This window comes from Ranitomeya imitator, chromosome 6 (assembly GCF_032444005.1).
Source record: "Ranitomeya imitator isolate aRanImi1 chromosome 6, aRanImi1.pri, whole genome shotgun sequence".
NCBI lineage: Eukaryota > Metazoa > Chordata > Amphibia > Anura > Dendrobatidae > Ranitomeya > Ranitomeya imitator.
This window is the reverse complement of record NC_091287.1, coordinates 90,227,732-90,244,977: the sequence shown is the minus strand read 5'-3', so window position 1 is coordinate 90,244,977 and position 17,246 is coordinate 90,227,732. Positions and strand designations below refer to the sequence as shown.

Below are 17,246 nucleotides of genomic sequence, written 5' to 3'. Positions count from 1 at the left end.
CATCTGTACAGAGGCACATGGACACTTGAGATTTATTTCTTACACACCACTATTGAGTATTCTTATTAAATACTAGACGTTTAGTGAGCCTTGAACAGTGGGTCATCGGGATACAAACTAGCAGACCAGTCATGTCTGCAAATTGCGGATGGAACTGGGTCGATGAGGTTCTTGGCGTACTCATCAACATCGCGGATGTGAGCAGGCGCTGTTTACAAGCACTACTGTGCTTCATAAAAATGGATGGGAATAGTGCACTCTGCATTTTTTGCGTTCATAAGCACTCGCACATTGGCTGGTAAGTGCGTTGTCCGTTACACAAATGGACAGCACGTTGAATAAAAATACACGAGTCTGAACTGTGCCTAAGACACTTGAGTGAGTGACAGCGGCTCATTTTAGTTAATCCATCTCTTCATTTTAGCAGACTAGTTCAATGGTGCAATATTTCACACATAACATAGAAGACTGGACTTTTTCCCTACATTGTAATTGAATGGCCATTGGCCATTTGTGATATATGGAGCTGAACTGGAGATCACTTGAGAGATTTATTTCATGGGTATCTGACTCATCAGAAGGTAAATCATTAATGGTTTCTGCATGAAACTCCCCAGGTTTGTCACACCGTCCTTCAACTTTTCCTTCGGAAAGCAAATTTGTGTGGATTCAGAGAATCATAAAAGGTGAACACTTGACAAGTCACGTCCAAGCTCTAATGACTACACTCATTAGGTAGGAGGTTGATGGGTGCACAGCTGCTGAATGAACACTTTACTGTGGTACGATGGCTTCTCCGATGCGGCCATGCACATTGCAGCCCATGTCGCTCACTCTGGGCTATAGATTCTAGAACATATACAATGATTTCACAACGCCAAGATGTAATGCTCAATAGACCCAAGTACTGGTGCAATCGCACAGGGGCCCCAAGAGGTAAGGGGGGGTCACCATCACCCGTAGAGCAGGTGGAATTGTACATTATGATTAATTATTGGACTTCAAAAAAGGGCCCATATAGTGTTCTTGTACAGGGGCCTCCTCTCTGTGTCCTATCCTTGGGTTCAGGAGCGATTAAATATTCCCCATTTTTTCACTTCTCCGAAAATAAAAGTAGCGAGCTGTGGAAAATAAATGTTTAAATACATTAAAAGGAAACCCATCATGTGCAAAACCAGTGGCTGCAGATATTCAGCAGTTAAAACAGTGTTCGGCTCCGTTCCCACAATGAGCTTTTGAGGTTGCAAATTTTCTGCACCCATTAAATAACCTATTTTATTTGCAGTTCTTCAAAAAAACGCAGCATTAAAAATATAAAAACTCACCAAAAACTAATTGTAGGAGAGTAGTCTTAAAATGCTGCCTGGCTACTTGTAGGAAATACCCTTATATCCTCCAGGTGGCCCTTGCTTTCAGTCAAACGAGTGTGCACTGACAGTTAGTGTTAACACCCGCCATACTGTGAGTGGCAACTGAAATCACTCTATCAGTCAGACAGGCTGCTCGGCAGCACATCTGTGCAGAGTGAGCTGTCAAGCAAAGTCACAGAATAGTGAGCGGTGAGACCAACTGCTCCGTGAATGCTCTTTTGACTGAAAACGAGCGGATGCAGGGAGGATTGAAACATTCATAGAGCACATAAAAGTCTGGGTCAGGGACAAGAGTACAACGTCCCCCCTAAAGGAATAAATCACAGAGACTCAATATAATCAGATGGTGGAGTACTCCAAACAATCTATATTATTGGTTATTACCATTATATACATGCGAGTCTAAAAAGGAGGGGGAAAAAAAGTGTGGGCAACAAGAATCTAATGTACACTCAGCACAAAGGGGTTCCTGGTTTGGAAGAAAACTAATTTCTGTTTGGCTCATACAAAATTAAGTGAGGTGAGGCAATAGGCCAGTCTATAGAAATGCGTTTTTTCAGGCCACACTTAAACCTGTGGTTATTGGGAAATAATTGAATTTTCCTGGGTAGTGCATTCCAAAGAATTGGTGCAGCACACGAGAAGTCTTGGAGATGGGAGTAGGATGTTCGGATTATTAAACATTTTAGTTCTAAGTGATTAGAAGAATGGAGGGCACGTGTAGTGTGGTAGACTGAAACGAGGGAGCAGATGTAGGGCGGTGCTGAACCGTGGAGAGCTTTGTCGGTGAGAGTGATAAGTTTATATTGAACCCTGTATCGGATGGGCAACCAGTGTAAAGACTGGCACAAGGTTAGGACATCTGTGTAGTGGTTGGAAAAGAATATGATCCTGGCTGCAGCATTCAGGATGGATTGGAGAGGGGAAAGTTTAGTAAAAGAAAAAAGGATTAGTAGAGAGTTGCAATAGTCCAGACGAGTATGAGTTTTTCCAGAGTCAAAGGTAAGAAAAAGAATTTTAAACACTGCTTATCTACAGATTAACCCTATATCTGCAGGTAATGAGGTTATTTTTTTTGCACATGATGGGTTTCTTTTGAAGCAAAGCATAGGCATCACGAATCAGACTAGGCTGTATAATTATGGCCTGTTTTAATTACATTTTTTGTGGGATGGGTTATTTTTTTATATCACAATTTTTAACACAACAGTGTTCAATATAATTGGCTATGATTCATACACAACCCTCAATTACATCTACGGACACTTTGCCTATTAAAAAAAAAAAGTGTGTATTACATTATTGGAAACACACTTCTGTTCAATGGTCACTTACGCCTTTCCGGTCCTTTGGCAGCATACTTCACGGAAGTCAAGAGCAGTAAAAAAATAAAAATAAATAATGACCTAGAACACAAAAGAGCACTGTTTAAAGTCACATAGTATGACAAACCCTAAACATACAAAGAAAGAAAGCCTTGTCCCTCACCGCTTGTATTTCTTAAAATATCCATGAATTAAACATAAACATGGGTGAGGAAAAAATAAAAAATTAACTGGAAAAACCAAACTAATAAAAAAGGGCAAAGAATAGCACATTGACAACACAAACACATCAGTACATTTTATACATGAGGCCCATAGAGTTTCTGGGTGCATCACCAGCTCCAAACTGTACAAAGATTTAGGGAAAACTTCATACAGACATCCTTAGGTGTAAGCACTCTAGCAAAAGGTATTTATTATAAAGCTGCACTTTCAGGTAACTTTTCAGAATAACCCGTCATTGTGAGTACATCAGGAGTAGCACCATTTCTGTTTGTTGTGTGACTATTCTGCATGATCACCTGTTTTCCCCTCCACAGATTATCTAGAATTTTCAGTTGCCTCTGGACTGATGAATGATCCAGTCTTTATGCTGTACCTGTTCAGAAGCAGCAGATGTATGGAGAGTATAATGCAGTACTGAGCAGTGTAGCTGTGAATCAAGCTCTGTGATAAACTACAACACAAAGGTGAATCCTAGCATATGCCTGTGCATCTGTGCTCTCCCCCTTCCTCCATAGAATAACACCTAGCAATCAATAGGTGCGACTTACGTCATGGCCAACGTGTACCATAGCCTTAAACCGGGAACCAACTCATAGTGCTGGCAGTCCATCTTGTTTGATCAAACTATATTTTAGAGGTTTTTTTAGAGTGAATTATGAGTTCAGCGAGCAGGAGTATGGTAAAGGAGTAGCTCATAAGTGGAGAAAGATGTAGAATTCTGGGATAAGATACATGGGTGTACCCACCATGGGGCAGGGGGGCGGCTGCTCCCTAGAAGCAGGCACTACAGCTTTTTAGAGGTGTGCGCACTCGCGCAATATTCAGTGAGCCAGTGGCCGGGTGCCCAGCAAATACGGGTTAAGTATGCCTGATGTTGAACGTCAGGACGTTCTTTATGGGCGGACAGAGTGCGCTCTGCTCTCCCCGTCTCCTGCCCCTGGCTGCAGTGCGCCGCTGAACGTATCAGGATCAGGTCTCAGGCACCCGGAGGAGCTCCTAGCACCCGCACACTCCTGAGGCAATTGCTGCTATTCGAATCTGTTCAGTCAGTGACGGCACGCCAGGTCTGGGTGAGTGAGTGTGTAATACTCCAGTCCCAGGCTCCAGTCACTCCCAGAAAAAACACGTTTAAATTAGAATGCATCAGCCCACAGCACATGTCCTGTAATACTTACAGGTGCGGAGCTGGGGCCTGGGGCTGATGTATGTAAATACAGGGGCTGGGGCCTGGGCTGATGTATATACAGGGGCTGGCTGTGGCTGGGCCGATGTATATACAGGGGCTGGGGCCTGGGCCGATGTATATACAGGGGCTGGGGCCTGGGCCGATGTATATACAGGGGATGGGGCCTGGGCCGATGTATATACAGGGGATGGGGCCTCGGCCGATGTATATACAGGGGATGGGGCCTGGGCCGATGTATATACAGGGGATGGGGCCTGGGCCGATGTATATACAGGGGATGGGGCCTGGGCCGATGTATATACAGGGGATGGGGCCTGGGCCGATGTATATACAGGGGATGGGGCCTGGGCCGATGTATATACAGGGGATGGGGCCTGGGCCGATGTATATACAGGGGATGGGGCCTGGGCCGATGTATATACAGGGGATGGGGCCTGGGCCGATGTATATACAGGGGATGGGGCCTGGGCCGATGTATATACAGGGGATGGGGCCTGGGCTGATGTATATACAGGGGCTGGCTGGGCTGATGTATACACAGGGGCTGGCTGTGGCTGGGCTGATGTATATACAGGGGATGGGCCTGGGCTGATGTATATACAGGGGCTGGCTGTGGCAGGGCTGATGCATATACAGGGGCTGGCTGTGGCAAGGCTGATGTATATACAGGGGCTGGCTGTGGCAGGGCTGATGCATATACAGGGGCTGGCTGTGGCAGAGCTGATGCATATACAGGGGCTGGCTGTGGCAGGGCTGATGTATATACAGGGGCTGGCTGTGGCAGGGCTGATGTATATACAGGGGCTGGCTGTGGCAGGGCTGATGTATATACAGGGGCTGGCTGTGGCAGGGCTGATGTATATACAGGAGCTGGCTGTGGCAGGGCTGATGTATATACAGGGGCTGGCTGTGGCAGGGCTGATGTATATACAGGCGCTGGCTGTGGCAGGGCTGATGTATATACAGGGGCTGGCTGTGGCAGGGCTGATGTATATACAGGGGCTGGCTGTGGCAGAGCTGATGCATATACAGGGGCTGGCTGTGGCAGGGCTGATGTATATACAGGGGCTGGCTGTGGCAAGGCTGATGTATATACAGGGGCTGGCTGTGGCAGGGCTGATGTATATACAGGAGCTGGCTGTGGCAGGGCTGATGTATATACAGGGGCTGGCTGTGGCAGGGCTGATGTATATACAGGGGATGGGCCTGGGCTGATGTATATACAGGGGCTGGCTGTGGCAGGGCTGATGTATATACAGGAGCTGGCTGTGGCAGGGTTGATGCATATACAGGGGCTGGCTGTGGCAGGGCTGATGTATATACAGGGGCTGGCTATGGCAGAGCTGATGTATATACAGGGGCAGGCTGTGGCAGAGCTGATGTATATACAGGGGCTGGCTGTGGCAGGGCTGATGTATGTATATACAGGGGCTGGCTATGGCAGGGATGATGTATGTATATACAGGGGCTGGCTGTGGCAGGGATGATGTATGTATATACAGGTGCTGGGGGCTGGCTGTGGCTGATGTATATACGTATATACAGGTGCTGGGCCTGGCTGTGGCTGTGCTGATGTATATACAGGTGCTGGGGGCTTGGGCTGATGTAAATACAGGGGCTGGGCTGATGCATATACAAGTGGTGCTGGCTCAGTGGGCTGGTGAGGATGTATATACAGGTGCTTGGCTTAGTGGGCTGCTGGTGATAATGTATATTGAGGTATGGGGCTCATTATACTCTATGGAGTATTATATGGGGCCCATTATATTGCATGGAGTATTATATGGGAATCATTCTGTATGGGGCAATGTATGGGGCATGTTATTCTGTATGGAGTGCTATGTGGTGCGCGTAGTACTGTATGGAGAAATATATGGGGCTTATTATACTGTATGGAGCACTATATGGTACCCAAAATACTGTGTAGAGCAATATATAGGGCTCATTTTACTGTATGGAGCAATATATGGGGCATGTTATTCTGTATGGAGCGCTATGAGGTGCCCGTAATACTGTATGGAGAAATATATGGGGCTTATTATACTGTATGGAGCAATATATGGTACCCAAAATACTGTGTAGAGCAATATATAGGGCTCATTTTACTGTATGGAGCAATATATGGGGCATGTTATTCGGTATGGAGAACTATGCGGTGCCCACAATAATGTATGGAGGACTATGTAGTGCCCATAATACTGTATGGAGCAATATATGGGGCTCATTATTCTGTATGGAGCACTATGTGGTGCCCAGAATACTGTATGGAGGACTATACTGTCTGATTTATAACCTATTGTAGAATGTACAATAGTTATCACTCATGTAATGTATGGGGGACTGTACACGAGATGAGAGCCCAATGGAGGGGCTGTATATGTGTTTGTGGGGGGGTGCTGTTTTCGCCTCAGGCAGCAGTGTGGCTAGGTTCACCCTTGCCTATAAGCAAAAAAAAACAACAACAACATTATTATTCTTCCTGCGCTTTATACTAACCTCGCAACACTCCCCTGGTGACCACCGGTGTCTTCTGATCCCCCGCCTGGGACGCAGCGAGAGCAGGCTCTAGGACCCGGAAGCACCATGTGACCAGTGACGACACCCGGTCACATGGTGCTGTAAGGTCCTGTGCCAGGTCCTACGGTGCCGGGATGAGGAGCGATCACCGTGGGAACCCGGCGAGCGAGGTGAGTAATAAGCATGACCATGGCTTGCCCCCCCCCCCTATTTTTGATCCTGGGTACGCCCATGATAAGATATATGACAACGATTCTAATATTCGCCTGTACTAATGATTTATTCAGTTTGCTGAAAGGACCTTCATCATTTAAGACCTTAGAAATGCAGTGATATAGTAAGGGAATATTTTTAGTTGGGTTATAAAATCTGTAACAGCACATGGTCTTGTCAAAAAGGGGAGTAACAGCACAGAAGTGCTGGTCATTGTATCCTTAAACTGAAAGATTGCACAAAGTGATTACATAAAATCATAACCACCACAATGAGGTAAAATATATATCCAATGTATAAAATCCCACACCGCTCCAGTACTGTGACTGCCGGCCATCTGCGCAGTGATATCACAGAAATCACCGCAGAAAAAAAAATATGCCAATTTATGAAACATGTTTAAAGGGAAAATAGTCCTAGCTACTCAGTTTTCATTTCTATCTGTCACCAAGTTTCTGCTGCCTAATCTGAGAGCAGCATGATGTAGAGACCCTGCTTTCAGCGGTGTCTCACTTACTGGGCTGTTTAGTGTAGCATAAAAAAAATAAAAATACCTGTTGAATCAGTAGGTGATTGTCTCTAGACAACTAGTAAACCTGCTGCCAGGTAGTCCAACCACGCCCCCACTACTGATTGGCAGCTTTGTGTGTATACACTGTGCATAGGCAGAAAGCTGCCAATCCGTGGCGCAGGCGGGGTTATGCAGAGCTCAGCTGTTAGAGAAGTGCTATATCTGCAGCAGAGAAAACAGTGATTTTCTAAAACCTGAAGCAAGCAGCCCTGTTAATAATACACAGCAGAAATCAGGGTCTCTACCCCTACATAATGCTGCTCTCAGATACGATAGCAAAAGCCCGGTGACCGATTAATTTCCAAACAACTCAAGAAATAAAGTTATACTGTGACTGGTTGCTATAGGCAAAGACCGTTTAACTAATGGATCCATTCTTTTTCAACGAAGTCAGACGGCCATATAAATAGAAGATCGGAACGCATTGCAGGCTGGCCAGCAACTCTCCCGACCTGAGCAGGACAGCTGCATAGGAATCCATGAAATGATCACGCTGGGGTCAGGAGAGTCTGTGCACCATGTCCCGATTTATACAGCTGTCCAGCTCTGCCCCTAAAATAAGAAGTTATGTCCTAGAGATGTGCAAAAATAGTCACACCACCCCGGTGTGGCATCTGGACTAGGGCAGTGTTCATTTCTGAGCTGGCAGTCTCCTAGCCGGTTGTTGTGAATTCTGTGGCAGAGCTCCCTCCTGTGGTCACAAGTGGTACTTCGGCTGATTCTCTCTGGGAGCTTCCGTTTGTGGAGGAAACTGGTACTGCTGCTTCTGAGTTTCCTCCCTCAGGTGATCTGGTGAGGTCGTTAGGTGCTTCTCTACTTAACCCCACCTAATGCTTTGATTCATGCTTCCTGTCAATGTTCCAGTGTTGGACTTGTGTTTCTCTGGATCATTCCTGTGGCCTGCTGCTCTGCATAGCTAAGTGCTTCTTTGCTATTTGTTGCTATTTTTTCGGTCCAGCTTGTCTATTTGTTTTGCTGGAAGCTCTGGGACGCAAAGGGTGTACCTCCGTGCCGTTAGTTCGGTACGGAGGGTCTTTTTGCCCCCTTTGCGTGGTTTTCTTTAGGGTTTTGTGTAGACCGCAAAGTTATCTTTCCTATCCTCGTTCTGTCTAGAATATCGGGCCTCACTTTGCTGAATCTGTTTCATCCCTACGTTTGTCTTTTCATCTTACTCACAGTCATTATATGTGGGGGGCTGCCTTTTCCTTTGGGGTATTTCTCTGAGGCAAGGTAGGCTTATTTTTCTATCTTCAGGCTAGTTAGTTTCTCAGGCTGTGGAGAGTTGCACAGGGAGCGTTAGGCGCAATCCACAGCTGCCTCTAGTTGTGTTTGGAGAGGATCAGGAATTGCGGTCTACAGAGTTCCCACGTCTCAGAGCTCGTTCTATTATTTTGGGTGTTTGTCAGATCACTGTATGTGCTCTGACCGCTATGTACATTGTGTTACTGAATTGCCTATCACAACAGTACAGGAAGCCAAAAGTACTAATGATTCTCAATAGAGGGAAAAAAGTTCTGAGACCATTTTTTTTCCTTTGCACTGTGATTTGTCTTTTTTTTCCCCTAGACATTTGGGTGGTTCAGGACACAGGTGTTACAATGGACATTAAAGGTCTGTCTTCATGTGTAGATCAGCTCACGGCAAGAGTTCAAGATATTCAAAATTTTGTGGTTCAGAATTCTTTGTTAGAACCGAGAATTCCTATTCCAGATTTGTTTTTTGGAGATAGAACTAAATTTCGGAGTTTCAAGAATAATTGTAAACTGTTTCTGGCTTTGAAACCTCGCTCCTCTGGTGACCCAGCGCAACAGGTTAGGATCGTCATTTCTTTTTTGCGTGGCGACCCTCAGGACTGGGCATTTTCTCTTGCGTCAGGAGATCCTGCATTAAGTAATATCGATGCGTTTTTCCTGGCGCTCGGATTGCTGTACGATGAGCCTAATTCGGTGGATCAGGCAGAGAAGAATTTGCTGGCTCTTTGTCAGGCTCAGGATGAGATAGAGCTATATTGCCAGAAATTTAGAAAATGGTCCGTGCTCACTCAATGGAATGAATCTGCGCTTGCAGCCATTTTCAGAAAGGGTCTCTCTGAAGCCATTAAGGATGTCATGGTGGGATTTCCTATGCCCGCTGGTTTGAATGAGTCTATGTCTTTGGCCATTCAGATCGGTCGACGCTTGCGTGAGCGTAAATCTGTGCACCATTTGGCGGTATTACCTGAGATTAAACCTGAGCCTATGCAGTGCGATAGGACTATGACCAGAGTTGAACGGCAAGAACACAGACGTCTGAATGGGCTGTGTTTCTACTGTGGTGATTCCACTCATGCTATCTCTGATTGTCCTAAGCGCACTAAGCGGTTCGCTAGGTCTGCCGCCATTGGTACTGTACAGTCAAAATTTCTTCTGTCCGTTACCTTGATATGCTCCTTGTCGTCGTATTCTGTCATGGCGTTTGTGGATTCAGGCGCTGCCCTGAATTTGATGGACTTGGATTATGCTAAACGTTGTGGGTTTTTCTTGGAGCCCTTGCAGTGTCCTATTCCATTGAGAGGAATTGATGCTACGCCTTTGGCCAAGAATAAGCCTCAATACTGGACCCAGCTGACCATGTGCATGGCTCCTGCACATCAGGAGGTTATTCGCTTTCTGGTGTTGCATAATCTGCATGATGTGGTCGTGTTGGGGTTGCCATGGCTACAAGCCCATAATCCAGTATTGGATTGGAATTCCATGTTGGTGTCCAGCTGTGGTTGTCAGGGGGTACATGGTGATGTTCCATTTCTGTCAATTTCGTCATCCACCCCTTCTGAGGTTCCAGAGTTCTTGTCTGATTACCGGGATGTATTTGATGAGCCCAAGTCCGATGCCCTACCTCCGCATAGGGATTGTGATTGTGCTATCAATTTGATTCCTGGTAGTAAATTCCCAAAAGGTCGACTGTTTAATTTATCCGTGCCTGAGCACACCGCTATGAGCAGTTATGTGAAGGAATCCCTGGAGAAGGGGCATATTCGCCCGTCATCGTCGCCATTAGGAGCAGGGTTCTTTTTTGTAGCCAAGAAGGATGGTTCGCTGAGACCGTGTATAGATTACCGCCTTCTTAATAAGATCACTGTTAAATTTCAGTACCCCTTGCCATTGTTATCTGATTTGTTTGCTCGGATTAAGGGGGCTAGTTGGTTCACTAAGATAGATCTTCGTGGTGCGTATAATCTGGTGAGAATCAGGCAAGGCGATGAATGGAAAACTGCATTTAATACGCCCGAGGGTCATTTTGAGTATCTAGTGATGCCGTTCGGACTTGCCAATGCTCCATCAGTGTTTCAATCCTTTATGCATGACATCTTCCGTGAGTAACTGGATAAATTCCTGATTGTGTACTTGGATGACATTTTGATCTTCTCGGATGATTGGGAGTCTCATGTTAAGCAGGTCAGAACGGTTTTTCAGGTCCTGCGTGCTAATTCTTTGTTTGTGAAGGGATCAAAGTGTCTCTTTGGTGTGCAGAAGGTTTCATTTTTGGGGTTCATCTTTTCCCCTTCTACTATCGAGATGGATCCGGTTAAGGTCCAAGCCATCCATGATTGGACTCAGCCGACATCTCTGAAAAGTCTGCAAAAGTTCCTGGGCTTTGCTAATTTTTATCGTCGCTTCATCTGCAATTTTTCTAGTGTTGCCAAACCATTGACCGATTTGACCAAGAAGGGTGCTGATTTGGTCAATTGGTCTTCTGCTGCTGTGGAAGCTTTTCAAGAGTTGAAGCGTCGTTTTTCTTCTGCCCCTGTGTTGTGTCAACCAGATGTTTCTCTTCCGTTCCAGGTCGAGGTTGATGCTTCTGAGATTGGAGCAGGGGCTGTTTTGTCACAGAGAGGTTCTGGTTGCTCAGTGATGAAACCATGCGCTTTCTTTTCCAGGAAGTTTTCGCCTGCTGAGCGAAATTATGATGTGGGCAACCGAGAGTTGCTGGCCATGAAGTGGGCATTCGAGGAGTGGCGTCATTGGCTTGAAGGAGCTAAGCATCGCGTGGTGGTATTGACTGATCATAAGAACTTGACTTATCTCGAGTCTGCCAAGCGCTTGAATCCTAGACAAGCTCATTGGTCGTTGTTTTTTGCCCGTTTTGACTTTGTGATTTCGTACCTTCCGGGCTCTAAAAATGTGAAGGCGGATGCTCTGTCTAGGAGTTTTGTGCCCGACTCTCCGGGTTTATCTGAGCCGGCGGGTTTCCCCAAGGAAGGAGTAATTGTGTCTGCCATCTCCCCTGATTTGCGGCGGGTGCTGCAAAAATTTCAGGCTAATAAACCTGATCGTTGCCCAGCGGAGAAACTGTTTGTCCCTGATAGGTGGACGAATAGAGTTATCTCTGAACTTCATTGTTCGGTGTTGGCTGGTCATCCTGGAATCTTTGGTACCAGAGAGTTAGTGGCTAGATCCTTTTGGTGGCCATCTCTGTCGCGGGATGTGCGTACTTTTGTGCAGTCCTGTGGGATTTGTGCTCGGGCTAAGCCCTGCTGTTCTCGTGCCAGTGGGTTGCTTTTGCCCTTGCCGGTCCCGAAGAGGCCTTGGACACATCTCTATGGATTTTATTTCTGACCTTCCCGTTTCTCAAAAGATGTCAGTCATTTGGGTGGTCTGTGATCGCTTTTCTAAGATGGTCCATCTGGTACCCTTGTCTAAATTGCCTTCCTCCTCTGATTTGGTACCTTTGTTCTTCCAGCATGTGGTTCGTTTTCATGGCATTCCAGAGAATATTGTTTCTGACAGAGGTTCCCAGTTTGTTTCGAGGTTTTGGCGAGCCTTTTGTGGTAGGATGGGCATTGACTTGTCTTTTTCCTCGGCTTTCCATCCTCAGACTAATGGCCAGACCGAACGAACCAATCAGACCTTGGAAACATATCGGAGATGCTTTGTTTCTGCCGATCAGGATGACTGGGTGTCCTTTTTGCCTTTGGCTGAGTTCGCCCTTAATAATCGGGCCAGCTCGGCTACCTTGGTTTCGCCGTTTTTCTGCAATTCTGGGTTCCATCCTCGTTTCTCTTCAGGACAGGTTGAGTCTTCAGACTGTCCTGGTGTGGATACTGTGGTGGACAGGTTGCAGCAGATTTGGACTCAGGTAGTGGACAATTTGACCTTGTCCCAGGAGAAGGCTCAACTTTTCGCTAATCGCAGACGCCGTGTGGGTCCCCGACTTCGTGTTGGGGGATCTGGTTTGGTTATCTTCTCGTCATATTCCTATGAAGGTTTCCTCTCCTAAGTTTAAACCTCGTTTTATTGGTCCGTATAGGATTTCTGAGGTTCTTAATCCTGTGTCTTTTCGTCTGACCCTCCCAGATTCTTTTTCCATACATAGCGTATTCCATAGGTCATTGTTGCGGAGATACGTGGCACCTATGGTTACATCTGTTGAGCCTCCTGCCCCAGTTTTGGTGGAGGGGGAATTGGGAGTATATTGTGGAGAAGATTTGGGATTCTCGTGTTTCAAGACGGAAACTCCAGTATCTGGTTAAATGGAAGGGTTATGCTCAGGAAGATAATTCCTGGGTTTTTGCATCTGATGTCCATGCTCCCGATCTTGTTCGTGCCTTTCATGTGGCTCATCCTGGTCGGCCTGGGGGCTCTGGTGAGGGTTCGGTGACCCCTCCTCAAGGGGGGGGTACTGTTGTGAATTCTGTGGCAGAGCTCCCTCCTGTGGTCACAAGTGGTACTTCGGCTGATTCTCTCTGGGAGCTTCCGTTTGTGGAGGAAACTGGTACTGCTGCTTCTGAGTTTCCTCCCTCAGGTGATCTGGTGAGGTTGTTAGGTGCTTCTCTACTTAACCCCACCTAATGCTTTGATTCATGCTTCCTGTCAATGTTCCAGTGTTGGGCTTGTGTTTCTCTGGATCATTCCTGTGGCCTGCTGCTCTGCATAGCTAAGTGCTTCTTTGCTATTTGTTGCTATTTTTTCGGTCCAGCTTGTCTATTTGTTTTGCTGGAAGCTCTGGGACGCAAAGGGTGTACCTCCGTGCCGTTAGTTCGGTACGGAGGGTCTTTTTGCCCCCTTTGCGTGGTTTTCTTTAGGGTTTTGTGTAGACCGCAAAGTTATCTTTCCTATCCTCGTTCTGTCTAGAATATCGGGCCTCACTTTGCTGAATCTGTTTCATCCCTACGTTTGTCTTTTCATCTTACTCACAGTCATTATATGTGGGGGGCTGCCTTTTCCTTTGGGGTATTTCTCTGAGGCAAGGTAGGCTTATTTTTCTATCTTCAGGCTAGTTAGTTTCTCAGGCTGTGGAGAGTTGCATAGGGAGCGTTAGGTGCAATCCACAGCTGCCTCTAGTTGTGTTTGGAGAGGATCAGGAATTGCGGTCTACAGAGTTCCCACGTCTCAGAGCTCGTTCTATTATTTTGGGTGTTTGTCAGATCACTGTATGTGCTCTGACCGCTATGTACATTGTGTTACTGAATTGCCTATCACAACAGCCGGTATCCTGAGCATCTCAGACAAGAGGCACAAGGCACTTCATGACAAAGGCATGAGCGAGAAGGAGAAGCGACCAGGATCCGGGGGCCAGACACTGCCCTGGGACAGCCGCAAAGTACTGCAGTGCGCAGGCGCCGGGAAAGGTCAGAGAGGCTTGGCGCCTGTGCACTGCAGTACTTTGCTCTGCCCTCAACAGGGCAGACAAAGTACGCCTGCGCAGGAGCCGCGGCAGGAAGACAAGAAGAGGACGTCATCACATGAAGATGGGAGGCGCCAGACCCGGACCGCGATGGCCATCAGACCGGACCGGTACCGCCTCTGGGTGAGTATAATATAACTTGTTTTTCTTATCTTTCAGGTAACATCGGGGGCTTATCTACAGCATTACAGATGGCGGTGGCCTTAGCTTATAGGCAAAAAATGGGGGGGACAGATACCCTTTAATAATGGCAATTAGAGATGAGCGAACATTGTCGGCTCCGCCCTTATTCGGCAAGCTAGAGCACTTATTGAAGAAGCTGCATCGGGAACCCGGCTAACTGGAGCGCTCCGGCTGATCAGGTGATCGGCACCGAAGCTGCATGTGTCGCGGTGGTGTGAGTCATAAAACAAGCATGGAGAGCCTGTGTGTTGTGCCTGTCACACAGCCGCGACATAAAGCTCCTACAGTGAGCGCTATAGCTTACCGAATAAGGAAGGAGGCGACAATGTTTGCTCATCTCTAATGACAATGTGCCCATAAGAATGTAGATGTGATATGTATGATCTGTATGGGATTGGATTTATTTCCACACCCATATACTTGTATAGGCGAGTCTCATCCAAAATACCAGAGAGAGTAGGTTTGTTTTTTTCAACACAAGTACTTGGTCCATGTGTTGGTTCTGTTCACATCTGGCAGCCACAATTGTCAACACAGTTAACAGGAAAAATACCACTCTGTCCCTTTAAGATTTACAGAAAATACTGCAAAACCCAAACTGGACAATTCTATGACTCCTGGAGCCAATCTGACTCTTTGGCCTATAATGGTGACTATTTGTACGTGTAGACAGAAAAACCTCCAAAAACGTAGTGGCCCCCAATACATCTCCATGTGCACGGGCTGCCAGTGCCCTGGGTGGAATCCAGTTCTGTGAGAATCGGGCATTACTGGCACCAGGTGTGAGAATATAGGATTCTAACTGTTATCCATCTGATCCAGTAGATTTAAGGCTTTACATTTGGTATTTTTCTCACCCCTTCGGCTTAGGACAAGTGACATTTGCATTAAATAGCATAGTCCTGGGGGGTGGAAGATTGGAGAAAACGCCATGACGCTTCTAAGAAGTGTCACGGACAGTAAAATAAGCTTGTTGATTTTCTAAGAACGAAAACAGATGTTCCCAGTTTCAATTTCAATTAATAAAGAGCAGCATTCATGTGTTTTTATAGCCTTACAAGGGATCTTCAGGATTTACACACATGTATTATTTCCTGTAATTATTACTGAAATAGCACGAGCCTCTGTGGCAATAGTATTAACAGAGCCCGATACACAGAAAGCCACAACACTACACAGGACGCCATTATATGGTCTCTGTGACTAAAGATTTGCCCGTTCAGCTGAAAGACCTCCTGCCCTTCCAAAAACACAATTATGCCCTGCGCTTAGTCAAGAGGGTAACATGTATTCAACAGGGAAGCCGAGCCGCTGCCAGGTGGAAAAATCCCAACATGTTTAATCACTAGATCAATAGAAATCAATCTTTTAAAGTGGTTTTCCCCACGAACAAAAGTGCGCTTAATTACCGTATTTTGTAGATTATAAGACGCTCCGGATTAAAAGACACATTCCAAATTTTGAGGAGAAAAATAGAAAAAAAAAACTTTTTTTTTTTTTGTAAAATGGTGGTGTTTCTTATTGGTTCATGCACCTAATTGCTTAGCGGGGGTGGTGACTGCGGTGAAGCGTGGTCCCAGGGTCGCCGCTAGCTGAGGGATGATGCAGGCCGCAGGCTGGGATGAGGGGGTGTTCGGAGGTGCGGTGCTGTGGGGGTGTCCGGTGGTGCTGTGGGGGCTCTGCTGACATTTTGTGTAAGGCCAGGCCAGAGCTCCCACAGTTCTATGGTTTCCTATGTGGTGGACTCCGGGAAAATGGCTGATTTGCAATCCCATGCTGTAATGTCTGTATACTTCCCCCACACACACTGCCCAGGAGCTGTGCTATGATCAAACCATGTTCCTGTACGGTCAGACACGGACATTACACAGTACACAGCAGGGGCACATTTATAAGATTATCTCAGCACAGGAACATTTTATTTACACACATCCAATTGTGGAAACTAATTATCCAAAGATCTATTGATGAGCTTTAGTTTGTGAGAAAACCTCTTTAAGGAACCTAGAAGCAGTTGATGAAAATGATCAGCTAAAAATCTCTCTCTGACCAATCACAGACTGTCGTCTGAGATTAAAGGGAACCTGTCACCAGGTTTGGCTGATAAGAGATACTGCCATCACCTTTCAAGGCTTATATCAAAAGCATGCTACAATGTTGTATATCTGCCCCCAACCCGACCTGCAAGAGAAGAAAAATAACTTACTATACTCACTTGTGGGCGGTCCGGTCCAACAGGTGTCGCACTCCTTGGTTCGGCGCCTCCCTTCTTGCGATGACGCCCTCCTGCTTACTTTGTGTGGATGACGCATTTCCTCAGCTCCGCACTCCTGCGCAGGCGTACTTTGACCTGTTGAGGGCAGAGTAAAGTACTGCAGTGCGCAGGCGATGGGAAAGGTCAAAGAGCCCAAGGAGCACTGTGTAGAGGAGACGTCTCATCCACACGAAGCAAGCAAGAGGACGGGGATCGTAAGAAGATGGGAGGTGCCGGACCAGGACCTGTGATACCTATCGGACCGGACCGCCCCGCAGGCGAGTATAATAAGTTATCCATCTTCTCTTACAGGTCGGGTTGGGGGCAGACACACAGGATTATAGAATGCTGTATATCAGCCCTGAAAGGTGATGGCCATATCTCTTATCGGCCAAACCTGGTGACAGGTTCCCTTTGGGTATGTGTCCACGTTCAGGATTGCATCAGGATTTGGTCAGGATTTTCCATCAGTTTTTGTAAGCCAAAACCAGGAGTGGATGATAAATACAGAAGTGGTGCATGTGTTTCGATTATACTTTTCCGCTAATTGTTCCACTCCTGGTTTTGGCTACAAATACTGACATAAAATCCTGACCAAATCCTGATGCAATCCTGAACGTGGACACATACCCTTTAAGTTTGCAGAGTTTAATTTTTTAGCTGATAATTGGACAAAAGATCTTTAGATCTAGTAGGCACATACGTTCAAAAATGATGCACATTCACTCTGCCAGCACCA

The 17,246-nt window shown here is 46.4% G+C and overlaps 1 protein-coding gene across 3 annotated transcripts in view; it reads right to left on the bottom strand.

Annotated features, from left to right (window-relative positions):
* SNX10 (sorting nexin 10) overlaps positions 1-17,246 on the bottom strand; it is a 71,442-nt gene that overhangs the window by 19,790 nt on the left and 34,406 nt on the right. For 2 of the 3 annotated variants that reach the window (XM_069729892.1, XM_069729893.1), the window contains exon 2: positions 2,706-2,776. The exons of the other annotated variant lie outside the window; for it this stretch is intronic. In XM_069729892.1, the coding sequence (XP_069585993.1) occupies positions 2,706-2,729 (24 nt within the window). In that variant the 5' untranslated portion in view covers positions 2,730-2,776. The remainder of the gene's footprint in view (positions 1-2,705; positions 2,777-17,246) is intronic. 3 annotated transcript variants of the gene reach the window in all.